The sequence below is a fragment of the Staurois parvus genome, unplaced genomic scaffold (genome assembly GCF_062004578.1).
Source record: "Staurois parvus isolate SC_StPar_1 unplaced genomic scaffold, SC_StPar_1.0 ptg000019l, whole genome shotgun sequence".
Taxonomy (NCBI): Eukaryota; Metazoa; Chordata; class Amphibia; order Anura; family Ranidae; genus Staurois; species Staurois parvus.
Genome location: NW_028317815.1, coordinates 29,427,306 through 29,452,114, shown reverse-complemented (window position 1 = coordinate 29,452,114; position 24,809 = coordinate 29,427,306). Strand labels below are relative to the sequence as shown.

Sequence of the window (24,809 nt, the reverse complement as noted above, 5' to 3'; positions counted from 1 at the left end):
ACTGCTAGTTTATAACAAGCTTGTACAATACACTTGTGGTATTTGTAAACTAAATGCAAAGCAACCTCTGTAAATAAAACACTGTCAAAGACCAGGGGACTGTCTAATAACGATAAGGTTCATTTACTAAAGGCTGTTGGCTTTGCAAGGGAATTTTCCCTTAGCTAATACCCTTGCAAAGGGAGCTGTTTTATTTGGTAAATAAACCCGTATGGTATATAGCATAGGTCGGTCTCAGACCTCTGTTGCTCTGTAAGATTAGGGTGCAGATGGAGGGTTTTTAGTTTAAAAAGGTATATTAAAATTCAATCTCAACTTTTGTATAAATCACCTTACTTCAATGGATGTAATGTCACTTAACACACTTGCATTTTTTGTAAACAGCAACACTTACTTAGAGGGAACTTGTGACATCATCACTTCGGAGGGTCATACACACTACAACCTGAATGTAATATGAGGACAAACACATTATGCAATCCAAATCAATTCCTTTCCAATTGCACAGGCCCTTGCCTTACACAAATCGATCATATTAGATGGATCAAAGCCAGTTCAGCAGGGACTGGCCAAGATTAGATCCATCTATGGGCATCCATCGATCAACTTCAGTACAACCAGGCTGTTGGGATTTTTCTTTTGATCATGGCTGGTGGCCATAGCCGCTAACAGTGATCGTTGTGTTTTTCCAGCAGGCAAGGCTCCCCACTGGCAGAACACAATAGCGCTGCAGGAGGGATTTCTCCATCAACACTGACTGTGTTGATGGGGGAAATCAAACAATTTTCTTTTCGGTTGCAGAAAAGAAGATGGTAAAATGTATGGCCCTGCTATAGTTTGTGGTAGATCAAAAAGCGATTGTACAATCAGTTTGTATAGTGCATGGTCAACTTTATACAGGGTCATGCTAGGTCTACTTTCATCCAACTTTTTGATAGTAGTGCTACTTCTAGGGCAGTAATAACTTTCAGTCTAATAACGATAAGGTGCTATGTCTGCCCCAAAAACTAGTATCACTAAATGGGAAAGGGGGGAATTGAAGGCGGCCTTCAGTGCATATTCATACCCCAGCATTTTTGAGTGATGTTTTGAAGAAAAACTCAGCTGCTTCACACCTAAAGATGCCTTCTTTAGTGATGAATGGTAACACACCTCCTTAAAGAGGCATGAATGCAGCCAACTGTACCTTTGGCTGACAAAGTGAATATGATAAAGGATTCAATTTAGAAGCATAGCTGGGTAATTAAGCTGAAAATACCTGACTGTAACAATATAAGCTGGTGATAACATAATAGTGCATCATTTGTAGTGTTCTAGGAACTGGTCTGGTGCCAAAGCAGGTTTTTTTTAGCAGCTAAGTAATGGTGAAAAGTAGAATGCGTGCAGCAAGTCTAGGAATGGCTAGGAAACAGTTCTATAAATCCTCCACATCCTTTAAGTCATCAGAGTCTGGTCCATCAACCGAGGAGACAATACTGTGGGATTTATTCCTGTGATGCTGCAATATTGGATCTAGAGAAAAGAAATGGAAATGATCAGTTTTGTGCATGGGAGAAAAAAAAACTGGGCAAAATCAACCATGCAAAAGGGCAGCAGAAGCTGTGAGCTTATGATATAAAATTATTGGAAAAATAAAAACTATCTAAATATATAAAGATCTAAAGAAACACCTATCTAAAATTTACAGCTGAACTCTGGGCAAAAAAAAAAACTAATTTAAATAAATTTCCTAAAAGCCACAAATCCTATAAATCCACTTTGTGTGCTCCAAATTTTTTTCAAAATCTAGTTATCGCTGGTAATCGTAGCAGTAACATCGTCACTGTGCTGCACATAGCCTGTATAGACAGCAGAGCTGTGGGAGCACACCAAGGTTTAAAGTGGTGAGCGGGTACCTGTCAAAATTTGCCTAGGCGATCGAAAGCGAAAGTTCTACTTCCCCTCCCCTCCCACAGTCTTCTGGGACACATGACAAGTCCCAGAGGACTTTAGGACCATTCACAATGCACAGCACCACTCATGCATGTGCAGTGGGCACAAGGCTGTGAAGCCGCAAGCTGTCACAGCTGAGTGCCCACACTTAAGATGGCCGGTGAATCCGGCTGCAGTGAGGACACCGCTGGATCCTCCAGGGGACAGGTGAGTGGCTGTTTTTTGTTTTTAAAGGCAGCAGCTACAGTTTTTGTTTCACTTAAGACTGGAGCTCCACTTTAAGTAAGAATGTACATAGCTCTCGTTTTTGGAAAATATTTGCCTATCCCAGAGTTAAAGTATAAAACGCACATTTATTTGCAGGAAAAAAAAAGAGTGCATTTATTTATTTATTTTCACGCTCCTGCAGACTCTTCCTCCAGCTCCCTGTCTGTACAGAGGTACTGGCTTTCAGTTGGTGAGCTGGAGGAAGTGTCAATGGATTAACAGTGCGGTGATCAATGTACTTGTATTACAAGTAACAGATCTCTGTGAATGAATGATGTGCCAATTTAAAAAGTTACAGCTGCATTCTGGAGGTTAGCCTTTAAGCAATCTCTGGCTTCATGTAAATAAAATGATTGTTAATCGCACAATTTTTTAAAATTTCCATAAAAGCGAAACATTATGCCATGGAGGGCAAAATTAACTCTCTCCCCCAACAGCATACCTTTCCTTCGCTCCCCTGACGAAGTGCATAGCATACATAGCACTTCCAGGTATGAGTGAGCATGTGACTCATTCACTTCCCCCATGTGACACTAATGACTCACGATTGGTCCATCACTGTCATAAGGGGTAGAGAAGCAGTATATAGCTCCATGTAAGCTCCAAAAAGCCAGTCTAAAGCTGCACAAAATGAAGCTATACAAAAAATATTAGTTCATATGATGTGATGAAAGTTTTTCCTGTCCTGCAGGAAATGTCAGCATTATTTAGTGGAGTGGAACAGAGAGTAAGTTTGTGGAATTTGAAGAGTTGCAGTAAGTAAAATTGGTTATATTTAAAACACAAAACTAAACATTTAAAACAACATCCCACTTTTTAAAGAGAATTTGTCATTAACATAAAAAAAAACCCACTGAAAATAGTTCAGTCACTTGGAGATAGCTGCAGTTCTGACAGGCACAACTTTGACATTTCTGACTAATACTGGACCCACCTCCCATACATTCCTATTGGCCCACCACTATGACTGGCAGACTCCCTGGCTAACATGCATGAAAGGAGGTAAATTTTGCCACTATTTGAAGTGCAAAAACTTAGTTTTTCAGATTGGTTCATTTCAGCATTTTGTTGGTATATGCAGCTACACTATATTGCCAAAAGTATTGGGACACCTGCCTTTACACGCACATAAACTTTAATTGCATCCCAGTCTTAGTCTGTAGGGTTCAAAATTGAGTTGGCCCACCCTCTGCGGCTATAACAGCTTCAGCTGTTCTGGAAAGGCTGTCCACAAGGTTTAGGAGTGTGTCTATGGAAATGTTTGGCCATTCTTCCAGAAGTGCATTTGTGAGGTCAGACACTGATGTTGGATGAGAAGGCCTGGCTTCCAGTCTCCATGCTAATTCATTATAAAGGTGTGCTATTGGGTTGAGGTCAGGACTCTGTGCAGGCCAGTCAAGTTCCTCCACCCAAACTCACTCATCCATGGCTTTATGGACCTTGCTTGTGCACTGGTGCGCACACATGTTGGACACAGGAAGGGGCCATCCCCAAGCTGTTCCCACGAAGCTGGGAGCATGAAATTGTCTAAAATGTCTTGATATGCTGATGCCTTCAGAGTTCCCTTCACTGGAACCAAGGGGCCAAGCCCAACACCTAAAAAAACCCCACACCATAATCCTCCCTCCACCAAACTTTACACTTGGCACAATGCAGTCAGGCAAGTACTGTTCTGGCAACGGCCAAACCCAGACATGAGAAGCGTGATTGGTCACTCCAGAAAACACGTCTCCACTGCTCTAGAGTCCAGTGGTAGCATGCTTTACACCATTGCATCCAATGGGTTGCATTGCACTTGGTGATGTATGGCTTGAATGCAGCTACTCAGCCATGGAAACCCATTCCATGCAACGCTCTATGCACTGTTGTGCTAATCTGAAGGCCACATGAAGTTTGGAGGCCTTTAGCTATTGACTCTGCAGACAGTTGGCGACTTCTGCACACTGTACGCTTCAGCATGCACTGATTCCGCTCTGTCATTACGTGCCCTACCACTTTGTGGCCAAGTTGCTGTAGTTCCCAGTTGCTTCCCCTTTGATTTAATACCACTAACAGTTGACCATAGAGTATTTAGTAGCAAGGAAATTTCATGGTGGCAACCTATCATAGTACCATGCTTGAATTCACTGAGCTCCTGACAGCAACCCATTCTTTCACAAACATCTGTAGCAGCAGTCTGCATGCCTAGGTGCTTGATTTTATACACCTGTGGCCATGGAGGTGATTGGAACATCTGAATCCAATAATTTGGAGGGGTGTCCCAATACTTTTGGCAATATAGTGTTTTTCTAGATGCCAGCACTTTATACCTTTGGCAGTTTTTTTATTTTGATGACAGATTCTCTTTAATTATAAGGGCTCTCCTTTACAATTGTCATATTTCCCTAATCCTCATTCACAACTATGAATGAAGCAATACAGTATGATAGACACTGGCATATGACAGCAACTATAAATCAGACACAAAAAAAAACACAGTAACTCCTGCTACCTGCAAGTGTGGTAAGAGGAAGTACAGATTCTCCATCAATATCATCACTTTGAATGTAACTATGACATGATGGGACAATGAGCACTGTCTCTTCTACTGGAGGCTTGCTGGCCTGTTCTTCTAGAGCAGAAGGTCCAAGACTCTGTACCAAATAAAAGGTATACATACTATTCATATACAGTTCATTATAAATTGCAATGTTGGTAAACGGTGTTATAATTAATACAGTGATGTAAAAAAAAAAAAAAAAACTCTTCCCCCTAACCGATTTCCTCTATTATTGCAGATTCAATGTTTAATGTAGACAGCAAACCTAAACTCTGCTACTGCCATCCATAATCTAGTTAAGGGGCCCTACTACACTAATGCCACCCATTAGCCACAACAGTAGTAGGTATGACAAAGAACAATCATAAGGAGGAATCCAAAGCCAGGGATCACGGGGCCCCGGCTCACACGCTACCAGGAACAGGGAGGCAGCAGTCAATATTGAGCATTTTGCCCACAAAGGAGTCTATGGGCAGACATCAATACTTGTTCTTCTGTGCCTCCTGAAAACCCTGATCCTTGGGGACCAGGAGGCCATGCTATTGTTAAGGTAGGAGCAGAATGGCAGAATGCAGGGGAGGAAAGGCTTAAAGTGGTTGTAAACCCAAAACAATAAAAATTTAAATGACCAGTCTACCTCACACAGCATAGCAGCAGATGTAATTTATCCTTAGTCTGGCCAAGAAAGGAGCAGCCAGTCATCTGAAATTCTCTCTGCTGTCCTACGGTAAAACAACCTGACACATTAAAAAAAAATTGTGTCGCCACACCCCCTCTCCTGTGACTGACAGACTAATTAGGAGTCTTATGAGCCTATGAGAAGGGTGCGTGTGTCCCGCAACCACCCACACAGATCACTCCCGAAACAGCCTAGCTCGGGAATTACTCAGCGGACCGTGCTGACACTATGTGCCTACCTCTACTAACAAAGGAGGAGGGGGGATACATGCTTTCACAGGTCATCATTATCAACTAACGGGGGGGGGGGGTTCTACAGTTTCTGGTGCCTCAAATGCTGCCCGGTGTTTATGGCGATAACTGTTTTCTCACTCTCCTCAGGCTGCAGCTGACTCCTAATTAGTCTGTCAGTCACAGGAGAGGGGTTGGGGTGACTAATTTTTTTCATGTGTCGGGTTTTTTCACTTTAGGAAAGCAGAGAGGATTTCAGATGACTGGCTGCTCCTTTTTTGGCCAGACTACGGACAAATGACTTTTGAGGATGATTTTTTGGGTTTGCAACCACTTTGATTCGGGAGAGCTCATGAGCTCCACAGATATCGATGCACAGCCTGACATCCAGTCATGAACCCACTCAGGCAGAGATCCTGCAGGCACTAAAAGGGGGAAATTCTTCTATCTCTACACAAAATCAGAGCCTAATGCCAAGTACACTCAATCAGATAATCAGATGACTTATCGTTCGTTTTTTGTTGCATGCTAGCCACATATAAAAAATTAAGAGGTTACTAAAGTTACGAATATTCTCCTACTATAGAATACAACTTCAAAAGTAAAGTGATTTATTGTATTGCATTGTAACGTATTCTTTTGTTTCAGAGCATGCGTTGTCTTGGTCTCATGATTATTTTCGGACGAATAAAGCCATCCTTTATTAACTCCTGATTAGTTCATTGGCAAGCAACCACCCCCACCCCTAACAGTATATAACTAAACCACCTTTATGAGGGGAGGCACATTTGCTGCTGGGGTTCTTTCTAGAAGTGGGGAAGCACTTCAGACTCTGCACTTAAGCAGCTACACGAAGCAAAAGTACGCAGGAAAATACTTTGAAAAACACCAAACAGACCGCAGGTGACCCTGTTTACCCCTTCACTGCTCCATCCACTCTGTAACATGCACTCTCTAACACTCCTGACAGTTGTGTCCACTCTCCTTAAACTCTTTCCTTCACCCATCTTCTCCACCCCACAGCTAATATGTAACTCCCTCACTTCTGTCCTCTCCCTATTACTGCACTTAACAATTCCTGCTAATTCTAAATCCACACGCTAATACTACTTCCAGGACACCGAGGCATATCCCTTCATATAAATCACACTCCTATATTACCTCCCTCACCCTTTCTGCTTCTCCTGGCTTCTGGAGATATATTCCCAAACCCTGAGCCTCCATCATTTAACTGTACCCAACGCACCCATCATCCTGTATCCTCTGGCAACAGCCGCAATCCACACCATTTTGTTTCCATCCCTCTTCTTTCCAAGATCAGACTCCCCTTCTCCTGCGCCCTTTGGAATGCTTGCTTTGTCTGCAACAAACTCACCTCTCTCCATAACCTCTTTATAGCTAACTCCTTCAGTCTACTCGCCATTATTGAAACCTGGCTCCATGAATCCGACACTGCTTCCCCTGCGGACTCTTTCATGGTTGCCTTCTCTGGACTCACTACCCCAGACCCAGTGGACAGAAGGGAGGGGGAGTGGGAATCCTAGCCACACATAGCACCTATAAGGTACTTCACCCACCTCCTTCTCTCCAAATTTGAGGGACATTGCATTCGTCTTTGTTCTCCAGTTTCTTTAAGGACAGCTGTGATCTATCAGCCTCCTGGACCGGTAACAGCTTTCCTTGATGACTTCTCTGCCTGGTTACCCTATTTTCTCTCTTCTGAAATCCCCACAACCATTCTTGGTGATTTCAACATCCCTGTTAATACCAACACTCCTGCTACTTCCAAACTCCTCAGTTTAATCTCCTCCTTTGACCCGAAGCAATGAGTACATGCTTCTACTCACTGTGATGGCAACACCCTCGACATTGTTTTCTCCCACCTATGCACTCTGTGCAACCTCTCCAACAACTCTCTTCCACCTCCTCTCCCTCCAACCGCCTAACAATTACCCATAGAAACCTTCGTCATCTCAACCCTTCTCTTCTCTACTCTGCTACTGACCAACAAAATCTCATCCCTGTCCTGCCCCAACCTAGCCACTTCTGTCTACAACACCTCACTGTCATCCTCCCTGGACACACTGGCCTCCCTCACTACACAGAATCAGGCCTCAACCCCTACAACCTTGGCAAAGAGATGACACTAGAAGTCTGAAAAAACATAGCAGCGCTCTTGAGCGCCTATGGAGTAAGACCAAGTCTCAGAAAGATTTCAACCAATATAACTCCAAAAATACAATTCCTGCCTCCTCACTGACAAGCAAACCTATTTTATCACTCTCATTAACAGCTTATCATCCCAATCCCAGGAACTCTTCTCTACCTTTAACTCTCTACTTCATCCTGCACTGCCTCCACCCACTAACTCAGTCACTCCCCAAGAGATTGCCAATCACTTCAAACAAAAGATTGATACAATTCGTATTAGGAGATCTCTGCTGTACAGATACCTTCTCCACTTAACACTCCATGTCCACAGGTACAATCATTACTTCCCTCATTTAACCCTACCACTATAGATGAGGTTACTAAACTTTTTTCTTTTTTGTAGCAAATGCTACATTTACCCTCTGGCTCTATCCTATACTCTATCTCACATTTTCAATCTCCCCATTTCTTCTGGCATCTTCCCCAACTCTCAAAAACATGCACTAGTCACCCCCATACTTAAAAAGCCCTCACTAGACCCCACCAATCTTAACAACCTATGCCCCATCGATCACCTCACTGAGAATAACCTTTTTGATCCCCTTCAGTGTAGATTTCGCTCTTAATACTCCACAAAAACTGCTCTCTTAAAACTCTCAACCGGTCTGTTAATGGCTAAATCCAATGAACACTATTTTGTATTCCTACTTCTGGACCTCTCTGCTGCCTTTTGACACAGTGGACCACCCCCTCCTCCTCAAAAAACTCCACGCCTTAGGTCTCTGTGAGTGTACTCTTCGATGGTTCACATCTTACTTATCCAACCACACCTTGAGTGTTACTTACAATGCTACTGCCTCCTCTCCTCTTCCTTTCTCTGTTGGGGTCCCCCAAGGTCCTGTTTTTGGACCTCTCCTTTTCTCGATCTATACTGCCTCCCTGGGTCAGCTGATAGCTTCCCACAACTTCCAATACCATCTCTAAGTTGACAATACCCAGATTTACCTCTCTATTATTATATAGGTATTGTCTCTCTGCTCACTCCTTCAGTCTCTTCACGTATCACAAATTTACTTACAGACTTATCAGCCTGGATGTCACACCACTTCCTCAAATTCAATCTATCCAAAACTGAGCTCATTATTTTCCTCCCCTACGTGCCTATTCCCCTGATTTCTCTGTCAAGGTTTATGGCACAACTATCTGCCCGTACCCGCAAGCCAAGGTTTTAGATGTAATCCTGGACTCTGCTATCCTTTCGGCCCCATATCCAAATCTTGCTGCCTCAACCTCCACATCTCCAAAATACGCCCCTTCCTAACAAATGACATCACACAGCTTCTAGTTCACTCCTTGGTCATCTCTCACTTTGACTACTGCAACTCTCTCCTCATGGGATTACCTTTACATAGGCTAGCCCCCCTTTAGTCTATAATAAATGCTGCTGCCAGGCTCATCCACCTTACCAACTGTTCAGTGCCTGCTACTCCTCTCTGCCGATCCCTCCACTGGCTTCTGCTCACCCAACGAATTAATTCAAAATACTAACAACTTACAACTACTTACACAGCCATCCACGACTCAGCCCCCAACTACATCACTAACCTTGTTTTTATATACTGACCTAATCATTCTCTTCGTTCCTCCCAAGGCCTCCTGCTCTCTAGCTCCCTCATCACCTCCTCCCATGCTCGCCTCCAGGACTTTTCCCCGAGCTTCTCCTATCCTATGGAACTTTCTACCCCAATCTGACCAACTATCTCCTACTCAATTTGCTTTCAGACGATCCCTGAAAACCCTCCTCTTCAGAGAAGCCTAATCTTCCCCCACCCAACAACTGAAGTTGTATTTTCTCCATCAGCTCATCTCCCACAGCTATTACCTTTTGTATCACTTTACCCTCTTGATTCTGTACCTGCTGCCTCAAACTAGCTAGACTGCAATGAAAAAAAACCCTTCAGAAAACCTTAGCTTACCCACTACTGTTCTATCAAGGCACACGACAGTGGTACCATATCTCAACAAGTAGCATTATCATTCCATGTTGCATGACACAACAGACTGCACGTTTCCCCCTACTGTTTATTCTAACAAGAGGTGGTTTTACAGGCTCATAAAAAGTGGTGGTGTCACCTAAGATTCTCACACATACAGTGTAAGGGGTTCCTGGATATGCGTCTTGTAGATAGAAATCCAACAATCTTGTTTTACTAAGGGATGGGCAAGTTGTCTACTACCAGATGGCACTATGAGAAAAGTTACTGCCCCAAAGAGAACTAAAGAGACAATTTACATCAATTAAATCAAAACAAATGATAATGAACCCTGCTCAGCTGAAAGTGGTAGTAAACCCTTACATATACCCAGTGAAGTGACTGGCCTCAGGTGATGCACAGAGATTGAACAAATCCTCCTAAATACGTTGTACCTGTTTATCTGCAGTATACTCTTCTCTACATCTGTGCAAAGTCCAGAATTTATAAAGCTTGTCTAAGATATCAGAAAAAGAGGATGGAGAGCTGAAATTACACTCTGCAGAGCTCAGTAAGAGCTCTAAGAGCTGATTGGAGAGAAAGAACACCACCCTCCCTCCATACAGCTAGGAGGAACAGATCTGAGGCTGTCAATCTACTTGGTGTCAGGAAAATGTGTCAGAAGTAACTCAAGCTGACTGCAGGGGAATGAAGCAGCAGACAGAAATGACAAAGCTCTTAACTGAGACAAGTACACACTATAGAGCAGGGGTCCTCAAACTACGGCCCACCAAAGACAGTTATCTGGCCCGCTGGAAAAAAAAAACCTCACTGGCCGGCAAACAGCTAGGCTGCCTGGAAGCCTCTGATTTCACATGCTGCAGCCAGAGGAGCAACAGGAGAGTAGGAGAGCACCCCAGGCACCAAGTACAGTGCATTGCAGTGTCCAGTGCATTGCGGTGTCCAGTGCGTTACAGTGTACACTGCATTGCGGTGTCCAGTACGTTACAGTGTACACTGCATTGTAGCGTCAAGTGCGTTACAGTGTACAGTGCATTGTGGTGTCGTGCATTACAGTGTACAGTACAGTTTGGTATCAAGTGCGCTACAGAGTATAGTGCATTATGGTATCAAGCGCGTTAGTGTACAGTGCATTGCGGTGTCCAGTGCGTTACAGTGTACACTGCATTGCGGTGTCCAGTACGTTACAGTGTACACTGCATTGTGGCATCAAGTGCGTTACAGTGTACAGTGCATTGCGGTGTCGTGTGTTACAGTGTACAGCGCATTGCAGTGTCGTGCGTTACAGTGTACAGTGCATTGCGACGTCCAGTGCGTTACAGTGTACACTGCATTGTGGCGTCAAGGGCGTTACAGTGTACACTGCATTATGGTATCAAGTGCATTACAGACTATAGTGCATTATGGTATCAAGTGCGTTAGTGTACAGTGCATTGCGGTGTCGTGCGTTACAGTGTACAGTGCATTATGGTATCAAGTGCATTACAGAGTATAGTGCATTATGGTATCAAGTGCGTTAGTGTACAGTGCATTACAGAGTACAGTGCATTGTGGTGTCCAGTGCATTACAGTGTACAGTGAATTATGGTGTCCAGTGCGTTAATGTACAGTACATTGCGGTATCCAATGAGTTACATACAGTACAGTGTACCGTGCATTTTGGTGTCAAGTGCGTTACAGAGTACAGTGCATTGCGGTATCCAGTGCGTTACAGAATACAGTGCATTGCGGTGTCCAGTGCGTTACAGAATACAGTGCATTGCGGTGTCCAGTGCGTTACAGTGTACAGTGCATTATGGTGTCCAGGGCGTTACAGTGTACAGTGCATTACGGTGTCCAGTGTATTGCGGTGTCCAGTGTGTTACAGTGTACAGTGCATTTTGGTGTCCAGTACATTACAGTGTACAGTGCATTGCAGTGTCTAGAGTGGTATAGAGTACAGTGCATTGCGGTGCCCAGTGTATTTCAGAGTACAGTGCATTGCGGTGTCCAGTGTGTTACAGTGTACAGTGCATTGCGGTGTCCAGTACGTTACATTGTACAGTGCATTGCGGTGTCCAGTACATTACAGTGTACAGTGCATTGCGGTGTCTAGTGTGTTACAGAGTACAGTGCATTGCGGTGTCTAGTGTGTTACAGAGTACAGTGCACTGTGGTGTCTAGTGTGTTACAGTGTACAGTACATTACAGTGTACAGTGATTGCGGTGTCCAGTACGTTAGAGTACAGTGCATTGCGGTGTCCAGTATGTTACAGAGTACAGTGCATTGCGGTGTCCAGTGTGTTACAGTGTACAGTGCATTTTGGTGTCCAGTACATTACAGTGTACAGTGCATTGCAGTGTCTAGTGTGTTATAGAGTACAGTGCATTGCGGTGCCCAGTGTATTACAGAGTACAGTGCATTGCAGTGTCTAGTGTGTTACAGAGTACAGTGCATTACGGTGTCCAGTACGTTACATTGTACAGTGCATTGCGGTGTCCAGTGCGTTACAGTGTACAGTGCATTGCGGTGTCCAGTATGTTACAGAGTACCGTGCATTGCGGTGTCCAGTACGTTAGTGTACAGTGCATTGCGGTGTTCAGTATGTTACAGAGTACATTGCATTGCGGCGTCCAGTACGTTACAGTGTACAGTGACTGCGGTGTCCAGTACGTTACAGTGTACAGTGACTGCGGTGTCCAGTACGTTACAGTGTACAGTGACTGCGGTGTCCAGTACGTTACAGTGTACAGTGACTGCGGTGTCCAGTGCGTTACAGTGTACAGTAGATTTTAAATATTGTATTTTTTTCTTTTTTTTGCACTACAAATAAGATATGTGCGGTGTGCATAGAAATTTGTTCATATTTTTTTCAAACTATAGTCCGCCCCCCCAACAGTGTGAAGTTCAGTGAACTGGCCCCCCTGTTTAAAAAGTTTGAGGACTCCTGCTATAGAGGGATATGCTTGTTCATATTTCGTGTCTGAGGTTTACAACCATTTTAAAACCTTTCTTATTTTGACCTTTTCTGACATAGTTGCTACCAGCATATAATGCCACCATAAAAAAAAATAATAAGATCCTAAAAGTTATCAATCTGAAAAAGGTTACAAAGCCATTTTGAAGAATTTGGGACTCCAGTGAATACTCATCTCCAATAGGGGCAACAGAGCAAAGGGGAATCTTCCCAACAGGGAGTATCTTATCCAGGAAATCTCCAATAAGCCTAATAATATATTAAATAAATGGATGCAGTCCAATGCTCCTACCTTAACCCAGTAAATAGCAACAGTTAATCAAACAATCCTGTATGAGAAGATTATATATGAAAACAGAAACTGTGCACTTAAAGTGTTACTAAACCCAGGACCCTGCATTCACTATATCTGGTCTCCCACAGTACAAACAACATGGAAAAGCAATTATTTTAGTAAATATAAACTGATAAATACCTTTTCTCATCAGCAGTTAGAGCAGTCTTGTGACTTCTATCAGTGTTCACCTGAGCACTGGTTAAAGCTTGTAAGAGGAGTTTTCTTTCTGTTCTAGGAGGATGCAGAACCCCTGACCTCTGTCTGGACAGTGCTGATTGGCCCTGTGCTGATCACATGCACTCTCCCAAGAAAAAAAAAAAACCTCTCTAGCAGTAAACACCAACATGAGCATGTGCAGTGTCTCCACATGATATGTCTTATCAGGAGCACTGGAAGAAGGGGAGGATCAGGGCAATCAGGATCAAACATTTCTACACAATTCAGAGGATTAACCCCTTAGGTTCCACAGTGAGTATAACAAGCATGCTTTACTGCATATACAGACTGCTTTTACTGTTGTGGGTTTAGTAGCACTTTATACATAAAAAAATTGGGATACTTGGTGTAAAGCCCTTCCACATTTCCCCACTGCAGTTTGCCCACATGACGTTTGGTGCGTTTTCAGAAAACGTGCCAAAAACGCCCGATCTAATAGAAGTCTATAGGAAAGCGTAAGTAACCAGCATAAAAACCATGGGTACCTGCACTGCACCCACCCTGTGGGGGAACTACAACGGGGCAGTGTGAAGAATCCTTAAAGAGGAGCTCCAGCCTCCTGTGTAAAAATGAAAGGGCAGCAGCTGAAAAAACTGTAGCTGCTGACTTTCAGAAAACAGCAACTCACCTGTCTCACGATCCAGCGCTGTACTCACCCTAGCCACTTTCAACTCCCAAATTCTGTCCCCAGCATCCTAACTGTGGGAACTCGGCTGTGACAGCTTGCGACTTCACAGCCAGGTGCCCATTGCACATGAACGAGCCAGCTTGCACATTGTGAATGGTCCCGCAGTCTTCTGGTACCTGTGATGTGTCCCAGAAGACTGCGCGGCAGGAGGAGGGAATGAGAACGTCTGCTATGATCACTTAGGCAGTCAGAGCAGAAGTTGGAACAGGTACCTGTAAAGGTTTCCCACTCCTCAAAAGTGCAATTTCATAAAGAGGAGGGGAAGAGGCCTTAAGGCAGAACTTCTCCTTTTGGGTGAATCTCCGCTTTAAAGTAACACACCCTTTTAACAGACACAGTATTCAGTAATTGTAAAGGTTTGCAAGATAAAGAATCAGCTCCATGGGCTTAGTATTATATGACATCTGAGTTGTAGTTATTACCCATCATTATGAAGGCTAGGAGATGGAGGCTTGATGGCATGTATGGTTTTTATTAATTTCTTTAACTGTTTATTGCCATATTGTAAACAAAATGGAATAGCACTATATACCTTCCAATCTTGTATATGGATTGTATTTACAATAAATCGAGTTTAAAAAAATATATTTTAAAAAACTGCAAGCTTCTTTTTGTCTCGGCAAAGGGCGGCCAGGCAACAAAGGGCTTCATTAGATAGAAGCAAGGCACCAATCCCCAATGTCCCAGAGAGCTTTAGAAGAATGTTATTTGGAGAGATAAGACAAAATAGAGTTTGTTGAATTATATTAGTTTCATTATGTTTGGTATAATCCAGACACACTATCCCCCTGTTAAAGATGGTGATGGTGTGGGGATACCTCACTTTGTAATGACCTGGAAGACTTGCCAAAATAAAAAGAATTATGGATTGTATTTTGCGGGAGGAAATCCATAAGACTGTTCTGTCACCCACCCATGAGCCATAGAGTTAAGTAAACGCGCAGAACGAAAACATTTGTTTTGTTTCGTATCAATATCAATAAATAGGTTATGAATTTTGTTTTGTTGCGTTTTTAACAAAATGAATTTAATTTAGTTTTTGACTGGATTCAAATTTTTCCAATGGATTGGAAGTATTTGAATCAAAAATATTGAATCGATCCGATTCATTAGTGATGCACCGAAATGAAAATTCTGGTGCCAAAACCGATACCAAAAATTCAGAATGCATGTGGCCGAAGACCGAACCAAAACCGAAACATCTGTATATGTGGGGGTGAAGAGGCTCCAAATTTTTTTTTTTTTTACTTTCGTGTAATTTTTTTTTTTTAACTTATGATTTTATTGCTATTACATAGGGGACCAATAGTCCCCTATGTGATAGCATATGAGTGACAGGTCCTCTTTGTAGGGGGCAGGGAGTGGGCAGTATGTGCAAGGAGGGAGCCTTTCTCCACCGCCCCCCCCCCCCTCACATTTGAAGTACACACAGTCCCCCTTATTGGCACCAGGATCAGCTACATTTTTCCTATCAGCAAAATGCCGATAGGGCTATTTTTGGCCGATATGTTTCGGTGGCCGAAATTTCTCTGTACTCCTGTATAATGACCGGTCCTTTTTATACTCCCATAAATGACAGGTTATTTTTATTCTTCAATACTCGAAAAGACCTCTCTATACAGGTCCTCACATGGCAGAGAGATCTTGCGAGAGTTTACCAAACACTTGTGATAGCTTGCAGCCATGTTCTCCCACTCTTACACATGTGCAGGAAAGGAAAAATCATTGAGATCTTGCAGATGTTTGTCAAATACTGGTGAGATTTTGCCATGGTACATGGAATCCTATCTTTTGACGGATCAAAAGTATGGTGCAGTGATAACAAAGTAACATCAATCAGTGACTATAAAATGTCCTTGAATTCTCTTGTTCTTCAATAAATGTCCCTTTCAACCTCTTAATATTTATATGGATTCCTTCCCTCGTTTGATCAAAATTCAAGATGTGCTCTCACCTTAAACATATGACCTGCAATGATTTGACCATACATGATTGTAGGGTCATATGTTTAAGGTGAGAGCACATCTTGAATTTTGATCAAAAAAGAAGGAAGGAATCCACACAAATATTAGGAGGCTGAAAGGGACATTTATTGCAGTACAAGGGAATTCATGGACATTTTATATTCACTCATTGATGTTACTTTATGTTCGCACTGCACCATATTTTTGATTATTGAACAAGGGTACACATTTATATGAGACTGTGTTTGGGTGTTGGCAGTTAGGTAATTAGCTTTTTCATAGCAGCTCATTAGATGCACAACAATTTATAATTTTTTGACTGAAGCCAATATGACAGTCAAACCTTTGACTCTTGGTTGCCATAGGGCGTCCGGGAGTCACAAGACCCGCTGCGCACTCAGCTATTGCACAGGAAGTAAGAGGAAGGGCGGACATTTCTCTTGCTTCTTGTGTATTTCATTTTATTTTGTATAATGATTTATCTGTGTTTTTCATTTTTATTACTTATGGATTAGATCATAGCTGAGTATAAAAGACTGCAATCCACATTTTGATAAAATATGGGAAATTTGGCCACAATATCTGCTTTGTAGCATTTTATATACCATATTTTTCACTCTGTAAGACACACCTGACCATAAGATGCACCTAGATTTTAGAGGTGGAAAACAGGACATAGTACTGGAGATGACCAGAGACTGCAGACATACTACAGGAGATGACCAGAGACTGCGGACATAGTACAGGAGATGACCAGAGACTGCGGGCATGATACAGGAGATGACCAGAGACTGCAGACACGGTACAGGGGATGACCAGAGACTGCGGACACGGTACAGGGGATGACCAGAGACTGCGGACACGGTACAGGGGATGACCAGAGACTGCGGACACGGCACAGGGGATGACCAGAGACTGCGGACACGGCACAGGGGATGACCAGAGACTGCGGACACGGCACAGGGGATGACCAGAGACTGCGGACACGGCACAGGGGATGACCAGAGACTGCGGACACGGCACAGGGGATGACCAGAGACTGCGGACACGGCACAGGGGATGACCAGAGACTGCGGACACGGCACAGGGGATGACCAGAGACTGCGGACACGGCACAGGGGATGACCAGAGACTGCGGACAGGGTACAGGAGATGACCAGAGACTGCGGACACGTTACAGGGGATGACCAGAGACTGTGGACAAGGTACAAGAGATGATCAGAGACTGCGGACACGGTACTGGAGATGACCATAGACTGCGGACACGGTACAGGGGATGACCAGAGACTGCGGACACAGTACAGAAGACCAGAGACTGCGGACACAGTACAGAAGACCAGAGACTGCGGACCTTTGGGGAGTGGAGGCAGGGGGAAAGCGAAGGGGGGGGGGAGCGTGTACCCGAGTTTGACAGGTACCCTCTCCCACATCCACGGAGTTGTCCTTCCCCCTCCTTCCCCATATTCTTCTGGGACATGTGACAGGTCCCAGAAGATTACAGGGCCATTCACAAAGTGCGGCGCTTCTTGTGCAGTGGGCACCCGGCTGTGACAGCTTGTGGCTTCACAGTCTCCATGCCGGGGAGAGAAGACTGAGGACACTGCTGGACCGAGGAACAGGTAGGACCGCTGGAGGTCTGCAAAGAAGAGCCGAGCGGCCGGTCTGGTATTCTAACACGGGGGGAATACCGGGTCAGCTGCTCGATATTCGCTCCATAAGACGCAGACATTTTCCCCTTTTTGGGGGAAAAAAGTGCGTCTTATGGAGTGAAAAATACGGTAATAAAGACTGCTATATTTTAAATTAAAACTATAATCAGTTATATGTGTTGACACCAAACAGAGGGATGCACAAACACTGTTCTCTACTATCCTCACTCCAAAATCCAACAAAGTGGCATTTGCTGATTTTTTTTACCAGACAAAAATTAAACTATCAAAATATACATAAACAGGTGGAAAGGTTCTGAAAAAACACATAGAACGGGTAGTGTCCTTTAATCTGGCAAATCCGTACAGGTATTCCGAAATCATGACACTACATTGTCAGAACAGTTGCTAATACAACTCACCCATTAGCTTCCTCTTCATGTTAATGGCAACTTCTAGTTGATGGGCACTTCATACCACTATCTAGGACAGGGCAGAGCAATTTGTACATGGAACACTATTATATTACAAACAAAATGAACAAAGGGTGCAAACGCCTAGTGCATTGTCTACAGCTCTACATTAAAGAATAAAAAGAGTACAAACTCACAAAAGCCAAAATGATAACACCATTGAATGTAAACCAAGAAACCGAAAGGTCTGTCATGTGATAGAACTCCTCTGGTTCAAATGGATGTCATATAACCAGCTGATGTGTTTTGGGGGGCAGTCCCCGTTCATCAGAGCAAACCTGGTCTGAACTCCCCATTCTCTCCTTAATATAGAGAGAACTTAACTCTAAGAGAGGGGGAGGAGGGAGGGGGTCCGGAAGACATATCCAGACCAAACCCCCAGAGCTCTCTCAAAGCAAAAACAATAATCAATAGTAACACAAGTTTTAAATTACAGATAAAGGGCTAACATCCAAACTTTGAAGAGCACTACATCAAAGAAAAGTAAGATTTTAGGAAGCAAACATGGGAGAACAAAAAAGTGCAAGTAACACCAAGTGTGTGTGCGTATGTTGCAGGATTAGAAGGTGGTAAGTTGACCAACAAGGGGACTTGCAATGTTACGTCACACCTTTCATATTTTCTACTCTTACCTTTTTCACAAGGTTTGCTTCCAAATCAATGCAAGCTTCGCTAGGTTTCACCCCCGCTACGGTTATGTCCTCTGTTACATCGGGATGCGGTAACAGTTTCATAGTACTCCCCACCCTCATTTTTGAGGACTGCTCAGTGCAATACAAAGAGTCATGGCTACTGTTAATGTGATTATGATGGATCTCTTGGGGAAGATGATCAGCTTCATGACAACTCTGAGGACTATTCAAATCTTCTTGCTGTAAGGCAGAGTCTATAGAAAGCTCAGTCTGAGTGAAGGGTGAAGAGATGTCATCTGAAGCAAGTGTTCGAATTATAATTCCAGGCGTGTGGCAGTGGACAGTGACATTGTCATTTGAACTTAGGAGGTGTTCCGGCTGTAAATGTGAGGGAAAGTGACATATTAAGAGGGATCCACAGAAAAACTGTGCTGTACTCTCACGCTCTCACAAATGCACCCGTTCTTATTAAAAAAATATTATTATTTTGTCTCTTTCAATGAAGACGTTTGACACTTTCATAAATGGGGATATCTTCTCAATCTAATGATACGACATGAATCTTACAGGAGACATGCTACTTATGTGTGTGATTTCCTTTAGTAACACAAGTTTGGTTGCGGTATTACAGAACTGAACTACAGAACTTTTACGATCTCTCTTTTTGTGATTTCAAGTCCTCCACAAGCACCATAATTCCAATATAATTTACATTACATAATGGCCTTGTACAAGAACATCAGTTTTATAGTCATGAAGACTCCTTCTTTGTTGCGTGGTTTGGCCTATTTTATCTACAATCAGTACTGTAGTGCTTTTGAAACATGTGATTAGGAACAGAATACAAAGTTGGAGGAGCTTTAGAAAAAAAGGATTCTGTAACATATAGTTCTGCTATAAACATGGTATTGGTATCTTATCAATGGTATAGGTTTGGGTGCAGGTCTCACACCATTTTTGTATTATTGCAAATGTTGTATTGGGCTGTTCCGAATTAACTGTTTTGGTCTTAGTAAACATATATTTCAAAATGATGTGCAATATCCCTAGCTATGTGTGTCATGACTTTATCATACATTCTCTAATAAATCTCCCTAGCCTTCATCAAATTCTGTATATTCTAAAATTGTAAAACAGCTACAGTGTATACGACTCATTATTAACTCTTTTTTGTTTTGTGTATATACAGTATTTATTGCTTTCTGGACCAGTCTAGTACAACGCCTGCTGATGAAAACTAACATTTTCCATTCAAGGTCCATTCATCCTTATGGACAGGCGGGTTTAAATGGTCCGATCCAGTCCGCTAAAAATAAATAAATAACTGGAAGGGGATCCATCTGTGAGCTGATTTACTGCTGATCGAAATGGGATCCATCTCATATGAAAGGGGTCTACAGGATATCATTTTAACACCAAACTAGCTGCTGAAGTGCAGAAAGCAAAAACATTATTTTTTAAAAGTATTTGTTGACACTGCAAGTAAGGGTATCAGACAATTTTGATCCAACTGTGGTTATATTACATGCATCCAGTACAAGGGCTGCCTACTTACAGATAAGGCATGCACAATAATTTGCTCTGGTGATGCTGGGGAAGTGCTGGACGTCAAGGTTACAGATGGACTGGATGCCAGGGATAATGGAAGACTTTGGGAAGATCCTGTTTGCAGAATGAAGGTGCCTGTTGTGCCAGCTGGCTGCAAATAGAATGACTGGGACAGAAAAATAAACAAGTCACTTCTTAAAAAATACAATTTTTGTACTCATCATAGCATCCATTTCTTTGAGTCAATTGCGGGACACAGAATGTAGATACTGTCTAGTTATACTGCTGCCTACTGGAGGATTTGGACACTGGCAAACACACATCTGTAGACCATCCCAGGATAACCCATCCTTCACCTAGCAGAACACAGTTTGTAGCAATCTGCACCAAGAGCAGGATTATAAAACACAAAGGACCTCAATGGACTTCAAGAAAATGATTTTAGTTTGTACAAGTCCTATTACCCTTCTCATACATCTAGTGACAAAGTGATTCCGATACTGTCGGAATGTGCAAAAGCAGTCCAACTGAAGAGTGAGCAACAAGCTAGCAGACCCAAAGAAACAGAACTGGGGACTGCCTCCATCCCAAGAACCCCCTGAAGTACCAGCAGCCAAAACTGCCACCGGATGAGGCTGACCCTACTGCCTGATAAGGGAACCTGCCAACACGACCACAGGGAGGACATGGAGAACCAACTTCATGCCCAAGACCAGAAAAAAAAAAAGTCACCAACCCAAGATGAGTGGTTCAACAAGGAAGGGAGCTTGTACCATAGACCAAAAAAAGGCTACACACCACATAGTCTAACAATAACTAATTTCCATACCGCAGTGAAAACGGCCAACAACCAACATGGTTAACAAGAAAATGAAACAAGTCCCTGGAAGAAACAAGATAAGGAAACTCAGAAAAGTCCTTGTAAGTCAAGGCCAGCCAGTCTAGAAGGAAAGCCCTAAGAGAAGCCTTTATTTAACTGACCTCAGAAAGGTCAAGAAAGGATTGTCTGCCAATGTCTCCAGATAGAGTTTTCATCTCACCAGGGAAGAACCCTAAATTGACTATAATCACAACCTGCAAGGGATATAAAAAAGACTACTGAAGGGTAGCTCCCTGTTTAATGAGGAGGAATTGGGTGCAAAAATGCTGTGGAGTCTTCCAGTGAGAAACTAAGTGGTTTAAATTGCACTTACAGGTGGCAGGAAGGTTGCAATGCTAAATCCTGACAAAACCTAGATCTGGATGAATCCTACTGGTGTTAAGCCCTTCAGAGGGATGTTGCCTGCTAGGGACCCCAGAAACTTCTTTCTTCCCAGTGGGTCATCTGAGTGTCCCACAACGGGGATGTCAGGAAAAAGAACTAGTCCTGGCACAAACGTCTATGCGCACTGGAGTATTAGCCATGCCGAAGCAACATGAGAGTTCATATGTTAGGGCAAAGTGCAACTAGAGCTGGAAACAGATGACCTGATAGGTCAGGGAGCCACCCTGGAGGCAAAGGAATCACAGTGAGGGGTAGCAGATGCCACTGATGACCTTACCCACCCGAAGGGCGGCAAACTGAGAAACAGAGGGTTGCACAGGATAGGATAGCTCCCAAAGTTGAACTGACACAGGAATTAGAGGAAGAGGCTCTGTGTTGGGGAGACCCCCCAGGGTGTAGAAGCCTGTTAATCTGTGCAGTTGCACAGAGGCATAGAGTGAGCAGGTGAAGAAAGTGCTACATGCAAAGACTTAGTCAGTCTGCCCGATGAGATGCTCTCTGCCCCTGAATTCAGGAAGGGAAAACTACCCAAGAACCTGCCAAAATTAGCAACGATCCCCCCATTTGGAAAAGTGGAAGAACATTTTCATGGTAAAGACTCTCTGAGGGCTTAGCAGGTCTTTTGCTTCCCACTGTGCAGGCTGTCTTAGGTGTGTGCTCTAGCTTTCTTTGGTATCCTTGATGATGGCAAGCCCTGAAGACCAAATGAGTCATGCACTCCACTCCTTGGACTTAGCATCTATGATCCAACATCTTATGGAGTGCTCTGCACATCTGTATGGATATCAAAATGATTGGGGACACAGGTTTTGATGCTTCAAAGAAACCATTAAAACTGAAGCTTAAGGTTCCAGACATCTATTCAACACAGTTTATTAGTAAGAAGTGTACATGAGGAATAGGGTAAATTTGGCCACAAAGTCTTGTGTGACTGCAGTAGAGGCTAAGGAAGGCACGGATGAGGTGGACCCTATAACCATACTGTCACTGGATTCACAATTACAGATGTCAGTGCCCTGAGAGAATACAGAGTAAACATTCCAGTAAGTTTCTGAAAGTGAGCTGGGGTCATCTGTAGAGCGGTACTGTCCGCTCTGTGTAGAAATTTACTGTGTGGCGGTAATGCAACTATATTCCAGGTACAAGGCAAGGCCTCAAGTACTCGTAAAACAAGGCAGCTGGTGGATGATGAGGGTCAAATGGCCAAATGTGACCAAAGTCCCTGCAGGTGGAACGGACCAGAAATCAGAGTTCCTTGTGACACTTTACAGAGCATTAGCAGCAGCCAGAGGATAGCTGAATGGCAGGAAAAACGTGTGCCCTGTGACATACCACCCAATGGATGACATCAGCTATCAGTCCCTCAGCATTACCCTTTGCATGGTGACAACAGCAGTAGCAAGAAAATCAAAAGGTACCCAATGGTGCAAACAACAAGGTAGCTTCCGGTGCTCAGCCCAAACAGCCTACTCAACAAAGTGGGTCTTCAAAACAGGGCAAGCGCTAAAGCCATGGCAATGGCTTTGGACCTGGAAAGGGCTCCTTGACTAGCTTCCATTAGTACTAGATGTTTGGAAAGTGCCACAATTTGAATCTAATGCCTAAAGGTCACTTCAAATCAAGCACCGTCAATGTCCAGTCTAGGTATGGCACTACAAAGTAGCAAGGAATCTTGACTGAATGTAATCTGAGGGAGAAATTGAAGACAAAAAAATTGAAGACAAAAGCTGGCAAAAAATGGTTAGACTTTCCTCAGGAGAGCTGAAAAAAGACGTCCACCCCCCTAGGACACTGGCAAAAAACTGAGATATGCTGGGTAGAGGAGAGATTATCCTGGGTTGGCCTATTAATTTTGTTGTTTGCCAGCGTGTAGATGGCTGAATAACCCCACAATATTTGGATTCCAGTGTCCCTCAATGGATGAAAAAGATAGTCTCTTTGATGCAAGTGTGTTCCCCATGTGCTGATCAGCCAGGATGCAATACCCTTGAATACCCTACTCCTGAATAAGTTATAAGTGAATCTTGTTATAGAAGGGATTCATCCATTGCCAACACTTCTTGATGTGCATCTTGTACACATGTTTGATGAACTCTACTTTTTACATCTTGGAGGCCTTTGGATAATATGCCCTCTATTTGCATGTTATATGCTGTGGATGGGCTCATAGGCGTTGCTTTGAGAGGGTATATACAAAATATATGTTTTTATTATGTCATCCTATTAATGGTTAGTTTTATTTTGGTTACATATCAAAAAAATTGCTTGATTTAAAATTTTTTGATCTCGTGGAGGGATAACACACCTTTAAAGTCCAAAAAACGTATTTTTTCTCCTTACATACATATTAATTGTGACCTACTCAACCACTTTTTCCTCATTCCCCAAAAAGCTCAGATGCAATGAATCCAGAAACAAGAATCTCTACCCGCTGGATAGATGGCACATTCTTGTACATTAAGTACATTCTACTACACTTCATCTTTTATACCCGTGGTGACAACTAGAAGGCGTTTGCTCTGCTTCTTTTGCACTTTTGTACATTTATAAAAATTATGAGGCAAAACACTTACTGGTAGGATCTCAAATGTCTGTAGTGTGCTAGCTTCTGGGTCAGTACTGGGGGAAGTGGGGTCTGGGGCTATAATAATAATAAAAAAAAAGAATTACTATTACTGTTATTATTAAATCATATAGCCATAACAACAACTCAGGCATCCAATATGGAGGACAGCAGGCTGTGGCTAGTGTTAGCCCAACAAATGAAGCTCTATAAAAGGAAAAACTACAGGTAAGTTCACCAAGTATTTATTTTAATTTTTGAAACAGAATGCAGATAATCTAAGTCTTATCTACAGAAGTCAACCCTTGATATTAACACATTACGCTAACCCCTAACATTACTGAAACCCGTACAGCTTTGGAAATCTAGGCCTGAACTATCTTGAAATGAAAAGTAGGGCCACATATGCAATCCTCCCTTAACTCCTGGTACTGGGATCAGCCAGAAAGGCACTGAGCTACACCAGGCTCATTGTAAGCAGAGGAGGATCTCTTTGTGGTGGTGCTGCTGAGGCTGCAGGTTGGTAGAGCTTGGAAAAGTGATCCACCACCCACCTTAAATTGGTTTACTGGGAATGCTAGTTCTTCAAGAAAGAAGGAAGGTTATAGGCCCCAGGAATGGACTCCTAGACAGGCAGCTAAGACTGTTGATGTAATTTATCTCTTGCCTAGCCTACCGTTGAGCGTTCTTCCTACTACGCTGTGCATGCATCAGCTCCAGCCATAG

General features: G+C 43.1%; 1 protein-coding gene across 1 annotated transcript in view; it reads right to left on the bottom strand.

The window, feature by feature from the left end:
• Positions 1 to 1,116: 1,116 nt before the first annotated feature.
• Positions 1,117 to 24,809, bottom strand: part of DMTF1 (cyclin D binding myb like transcription factor 1) — a 50,619-nt gene continuing 26,926 nt past the window's right edge. Inside the window, exons 12-16 of the mRNA XM_089685994.1 lie at positions 24,094 to 24,161; positions 20,264 to 20,422; positions 18,709 to 19,086; positions 4,691 to 4,832; positions 1,117 to 1,512 (exon numbers count right to left, since the gene is read on the bottom strand). Of these exons, the coding sequence (XP_089542120.1) occupies positions 1,415 to 1,512; positions 4,691 to 4,832; positions 18,709 to 19,086; positions 20,264 to 20,422; positions 24,094 to 24,161 (845 nt within the window). The 3' untranslated portion in view covers positions 1,117 to 1,414. The remainder of the gene's footprint in view (positions 1,513 to 4,690; positions 4,833 to 18,708; positions 19,087 to 20,263; positions 20,423 to 24,093; positions 24,162 to 24,809) is intronic.